At 33.8% G+C, this 7,153-nt stretch overlaps 1 protein-coding gene across 5 annotated transcripts in view; it reads left to right on the forward strand.

Annotated features, from left to right (window-relative positions):
* LOC135220654 (neuroligin-2-like) overlaps positions 1–7,153 on the forward strand; it is a 208,073-nt gene that overhangs the window by 159,364 nt on the left and 41,556 nt on the right. For all 5 annotated transcript variants that reach the window (XR_010315744.1, XR_010315745.1, XM_064258007.1 and 2 more), the window contains 3 exons: positions 2,828–3,025; positions 3,552–4,189; positions 4,635–4,792. Coding sequence is in view for 3 of the 5 variants with exons in the window: in XM_064258007.1 (XP_064114077.1) it covers positions 2,828–3,025; positions 3,552–4,189; positions 4,635–4,792 (994 nt within the window). In the remaining 2 variants the exon portion in view is untranslated. The remainder of the gene's footprint in view (positions 1–2,827; positions 3,026–3,551; positions 4,190–4,634; positions 4,793–7,153) is intronic.

Consider the following 7,153-nt stretch of genomic DNA (forward strand, 5'->3'; position numbering starts at 1 on the left):
GTCCATCTCTCTCTCTCTCTCTCTCTCTCTCTCTCTCTTATGTTACTTATCTGCTACGAACGTTTTCCTTACTATATTTATTCCTATCTGAAAAGAAGGGTTTATTCTGATAAAAAAAAAAAAAAAAAACCGATCGCCAGCCTCATAGACATCATAAACATCTTTCCATCTGAAGTTCCCTTCTTTTCCTCGTCCCGAAACAGAAGGGATACATACAAATATATGTGAGTTACATGAAAAAAAAAAAAAAAAAAAAAAAAAAAACAAAAGTACAGTATTATTATTCTTATTATTATTATTAGTTATTATTTATTATTATTATATTATTATTATTATTATTATTATTATTATTGATTATTATTATTATTATTTTGTTTTTCGGATTCCGTTTTGTAAATGTACAAAATCGCTTCCTTATTCATCATAAGCAGTTCAATTTTTATCTTTCACAAATGAATTCCTCTTGCAGAAAATAGAATCAATCAATCTATTGATTATTGCAATAACAAAGAATATAACATATATATACTTTATATATTTATGATGTATATATGTAAGTATATGTATTTTTGATACACATTTTACATAACGTTTGGACTTTTATTACTTCATACATACATATATATATACTATATTATACTTATATATATATAATATATATATATATATAGCTTATATAATATATATATATATATAATATATATATATCAATATAGATGTAGATATAGATTAGATATATATATTAATCTATATATCTATATATATATATGATATACATACATACATACACACACATATACATATATATACTATATATTATATAGATATATATATATATATATATATATATATATATACAATATTATATATATATATTTATATATTTATATGGCAAATATATTATATATATATATATATATATAATATATATATATATCTATATAATATAGAAGAATTATACATCCATCATAACACACATATACATATATATATCTTATATAATATAGATCTCTATAATATATATAATATATACACATATATATTATTATATATATATATATATATATAATTTATATGCAAATTATATATCTATATATATAATATAAATATATATATATCATATATATGTATATAAATACATATATATATGTATATAATATCTGATAGTAAAGGAACATCGAGTCGAAAGATCTTGTAGAACCCCGTTGTTTATTTTATCCTCGTGGTTTATACCTTTATTTATGGATTTATCACGTTCCAAATTTTCGTGATTCAGTTATGCATATATATATATATATTATATAATATAATATATATATATATATAATATATATATATATATATATATATATATATGTGTGTGTGTGTGTGTGTGTGTGGTGTGTGTGTTGTGTGTGTGTGTGTATAAAGCACTGAATAAGAGCAAAAACGAAAGTTATCCAATAACAGTACGAACAACGAAAATAAAAAAAAAATTCATATGGAAGAAGGAAGAAATAAACACGTTTAAGCCTAAAGAAAAAGACACCATCAAAATCCAGCGAAGCAGTCTACAGGCGCCCCATCCATTTATTAAACAGTACGTAACCGTCGTCTTATATAAGAAGCAGCGCCACTGCTCGCGAATAGAAAGCCATTTCCCTCGCTACAACGATCGGATCTTAATGGCGGGTGCAGATTTCCTTATCTCGGAGAAGCTGAGGAGAACAGTGACAAAGAAAGGCCTCGAGGAACGGACCTCTGCTGTCGCCGAATATTACGCCAACGCAAAACGGGATGGCTATTTCGACAGGAATTGCCCCCTACGGTTGCGGATATTCAGCCTCCCCTCTCTCTCTCTCTCTCTCTCTCTCTCTCTCTCTCTCTCTCTCGTCTCTCTCTCTCTCCTCTCTCTTCTTCTCTCTCTCGTCTCTCTCAGCAGTGAAACAGTTGGTCCACATGACTCTCTCTGAGAAGGGGGGATCGCTTTCTTTTTCTATTTTCCTCTGTCTCTCTCTTTGCTCAGAGAGGAAATAATTGCTTAGGGAAAATGTTATAACTTTCTCGTAAAAGGAGTATATATATATATATATATATATATATATATATATATATATATATGTGTGTGTGTGTGTGTGTGTGTGTGTGTGTGCGTGTGTGTGTGTGTGTATGCATATATATATATATATATATATATATATATATATATATATATATTATATATATATATATATGTATAGTATACACACACACAGAGATGTATATATATATATATATATATATTATATATATATATATATAATTATATATAATGGGTATGTATATATTTATATATATATATATATATATACATATATATGTGTTAAATAAAGGTATAAGCCACGAAGGAAAGTGACTTATACCTTTATTTATGCATTTATCACGTTACAAAGTTTCGTGATTCAGTTATACATACATACATACCTACATATATATATATATATATATATATATATATATGTATATACATTTTATGTGTATGTACATACACATTCGCGGGTGTTCGTGAATATGTATGTGCGCGTGCATATTTTTGTGTATTCGTTTTATCTACATGTTTTCACCCCTCACTTTTTTAAGCAAATGCTATACGCATTTTGTATAAAACAAATAAGACTGAGAATAAATCAAGTAAGTTTATTATTTAAATAATATGAGTCTATTGTCTTTTCAGAAAAGCCTCCTAAAATTTGAATAGGTGTTAAATGGTGACAGCATTGCATCTATCAGCTCAACCTGAACTGAATTGCTCGTCTCCTAAACTCCGTTAAAATTTTGTCAAAAAGTGAAACTCCTTCATCTTCCCCAGGTTTCCTTAACACCTACGGAGGGGGCGTGGGCGGCGTGGTCAGCAACTTCGCCCTTCTGGACCAGATCGCGGCCCTCAACTGGATAGCCGAAAACATCGCCCAGTTCAGCGGCGACCCCGCCCGAGTGACGCTCTTCGGGCGGGATACGGGCGCCGCTTGCATTTCGTACCTCATGGAAAGCCCGATTGTTCCTCCCGGTGAGTAGGATGCCTTTGCGAGACCCGTTTCGGCTGACCAACAGATGGACTCTTTCCAGGAGGATCCAGAGGAGCTGGAATTGTCTTCTTGTAGTTTCAGAAAAATGTTGATCTCATAGATTATTCTTATGTTGATGTGGATCGTTTTGTATGATAGTAAATCAACAATGAATTCGGTTACTTATTACGGGTAAGAGTGACTGTTTATTCTGATGAAGTCGGATTCTTGATAATGTAAGTGACGCTTTATAATAATGAGTAAAATCAGTGCCCAACACTTAAACTTCCTTACTTTTATTGCCCAAAAGATGATCGTGCTGCAAGCAGACACACTAACTAACTCTCTCTCTCTCTCTCTCTCTCTCTCTCTCTACACACACACACACACATATTTATATTTATATATATATATATATATATATATATATATATATATATTGTGTGTGTGTGTGTGTGTGTTATGTATGTATGTATGTATGCATGCATGCCAAATACAAATCTCTGGAATGAGTTTTGTCTTTACCAGGACTCTTCCAGCGGGTAGTTTTGATGTCTGGCTGGTCAGGATGCCCTTGGTCTCAAGTCCCAGCCCCTTTAAGCATCACCCTACGGCTGGCAGTAGCTGCCGGCTGCCCTGTTCCGGATGACCCTTCAGCCACTCATCCACGCACTGTCGCCTGTCTGAGGGCCGCGCCCCTGGAGGCTCTCATGAGCGCAGCGCGAGAAGTTGAAACCCCGGCCTTCATGCCAGCCTGGGGCCCGAGCGAAGACGGGGTCGTCGTTTCCAAGGGCAGGAGAGGGTCGTCCTTGAGCCGGCAGCCCGTGGAGGTCGTCATAGGATACACGCCCTGGGAGGCCTGGTCGTGGCTAGGCGAAGGCCTCATCAGTAACGGCGTCGACGACCGCACCTTCGAGAGGGTCGCCCGCACCTGGGTGAGGAACACCCGTCACCATCACCTGAGGGAGGTGCTGGCGGCGGCGCTGCAGGAGTACACCGACTGGACGGCGGTGACTCCGGGGCCTCAGGCGCGGAGGGACCTCCTCCTGCACCTGCTGGGGGATGCTGGGGTCATCGCGCCGCTGCATCAAGCGGCCGATGCCCTCGCTCGCCACACGAAGGTCTTCATGTTCTTGTGCGACCTGGCAAACAGAGTTCCTGGACAGGTGAGGCTTCGGAGTCTCTTATCATTGCACATTTCAGAATGCTTTTATATTTTTCAAGCATTCCATTTCCTTTATCATTTGTTCATCGACAAAAAAAGGACATTTAGTTTTACTGGCATAGCTGTATTCATGATAGCTAAATAATTTACATAATTTCAATTTATTCGGATACTGAAGTAGCTTTTTCCTGTTGTTAAAGCAAATAGCCAGCTGCATCATACAAGCCTTTTCCTAAATCCATGAAAAAAAAAAAAGTGTTGCGTACATGCTTACTCATGAGAGCAAAATATTTATGTAATTTCTACTCATTCATGCGCAGAAGAACCGTTTGTCCAATGTTAAAGCAGTAACCAAAATGCATAACAAAAGCGTTTGCTCTAATCTACCAAGGAAATTCACAGCATCACAAATCTATCGTTTTCTTCTCTTCACAATCTGCCAACAGATACAGGCACCCGGATGGGAACTCGGCTTAATATGGGGGACGGGACTGAGTGACGTCACGGAGTCTCCTGGGGCGCCTTCTCCGCCAATTAAGGTTCCTGCGCTGACGCAGCTCTCCGAAGACTTCATTACCTTATTGACGAATTTCGCCAAGTCAGGGTAAGTCTCTCTGGGGTCATCTTCAAAATATTTTACAAAAATCGACTTTCCATTCAGTGATCTTTATAGAATGTTTGGTGATTTGTAAACACTGGTCCATCTCAGTGGATAAAGAAGACTTCCATTGTGCCATTTATGAAAAATATTGGATTAAATCATAAGTAAGCTCCAATATATACAAGGTACGTAAATATATGAACAGTGGAATTAAGTAACTTTATTGCCAGGTTAAATAACATAATATAACTTTGGCGTAATGAAATATATTTAATATAATGTTAGTGTGATCAGTTCATTATAGAATTCAGCTATATATGGAATCTTTGATATTTTTTAGATTTTCGTCGACGTATATCTTTTCATCTTCTCATATAAACACAAGAACATACTATGTGTTAGCTATCAAATATTTTTCAGAACTACAATTTTATTTGCAAGATTACTAAGGATAGTAACTTATTTCAACTAAATATTAAACATGTTTAAACTAAAACAATAAATCTCTGAAATCACTACATGACTTTATCCAGTTAAAAGCACCTCGATTTGATAGATTCAAGTTAAAATTAGCTTTGCATTATAATAAAATTCATTTGGTTCGTAAGAGAGAATAAATTTTGCTCCATGATCATTTTTTTTTATAGAAGTTAATTAGATGGCCGCAGTTTGTTTTATATAAAGGCATTAAAACTATATTGACAGGAAAAGATATACGTAAGTCTTTAAAGGTATATTGATATAGATAAATGTTTTTTTAAAGAGAAAAAATTAGTCCCATGATATTTTTTTATAAAAGCTAAGTAGATGCACACATTTTGTTTTAATAAAAAGGTAATAAAACTAGACTGATGGAAAACGTTTTCTTTTGCCAGCATGAGCATTTGTTGAACGCGCTAGTGTAATTCGCGAGGCAGAAAAACATTATTGAACGTCAAGTAATAATGATTAACGCTCTAAGTAGCATCTGTCTCGATTTTGAGCTCTTCATACCTGAGTAAGAGTCAAAATGGATTGGTAACAAGCTCATATCTCAAACAGCACCTTTACTTGTAACCATCAAATTGTCGAAACAGCAATTAATTTCTAAATTCAAATCTAGATTCAAGGGCAACATAGAGCACAGATCCCGAGGAATTATTGTAATGGTATTTCTTTCCATACGTGTGTGAATGTGCATGCATTTATATAAACATATTTCACAAACAGAAGCGCAAAAGTTAATCTATGTAAAAGCACGCCACTGGCAAATAATAATTAGAGATCAGGGCAGGAGACAAGAGCACCAAAATGAAAGCATTCTTTGTTGCTTATGCGGTAACTCCGACCATTAATGCTCATTTTAATGCTCGGTAAAGCATGTCTGGAATTTGCATAATTCATAACACTTTGAAAAAATGGGAATTGAATGAGAGAGGTACTATCATAATATTCACAAATACTGTAAAATGACATTCGTAACACACACGTCTTCTTAGTTAATATTTGTGGTAATAGCCTAAATACGTTAGTATAGGTCTTATTCATGCTAAGAAACTTGCTCCGTATATGGTAATCATAAGCGTTCATTTTAATTTTTATTTCAGCAACACTTGACTGTTTGCTGGAATCTGTTACCGCCTCAGAAAATCCAAAAACTTAATGTTGTAAGCTCATTAAATGAATAGCAAAGAGCTGACATATTATTTAAGGGTGATTTATTACAGAAAGGAAAAAGATTTCATTCAGATATCACGATGCTTGAAAAATATCATTTAGTGTCACGAATCATGGGACACTGATCGTGCTTTCACCTTGTAATTGAAGTATTCTTGAAACAGACAATTGAGTAAATTAAAATCCAAAACTAAATAAATACGCAAATAACTGAATAAGTAAATAAATGCTGAAATAAATGAATAAATATTTAAATTAGTAAATATATCAATAAATAAATGAATGAATAGATACATGCAGAAATAAGTGATTAAATATATAAATTGCTAAATAAATAAATAAATAAATATTTCTTTAATGAGTAATAAAAAAGAACAAAAATGTTAATACCAGATATTTCAAACCGCACACTTTTTTAAAGCAAACTTTCACCGGTTACCAGTCATCATATAATGAATGTTTACACATCTGCATTCCACGATGATATTTGCATAAGTTAATTACAATACGTTTGACATTTTATCTCAGCTCTCATTGAAATACGTTTAATAACGCATACTTATTTTTCAAAATTCGACCTTTATAGATAACTAGCGATTATATAAGGACAGTTTACACACCTGCATTTTTCAATTACGTTTAGATAAATAAATAAAACGTCGTCTGGCATTTTATTACAAATCTCATTACTAGATGTTGAATATGGCA

The sequence above is a fragment of the Macrobrachium nipponense genome, chromosome 2, assembly GCF_015104395.2.
Source record: "Macrobrachium nipponense isolate FS-2020 chromosome 2, ASM1510439v2, whole genome shotgun sequence".
Classification (NCBI taxonomy): domain Eukaryota; kingdom Metazoa; phylum Arthropoda; class Malacostraca; order Decapoda; family Palaemonidae; genus Macrobrachium; species Macrobrachium nipponense.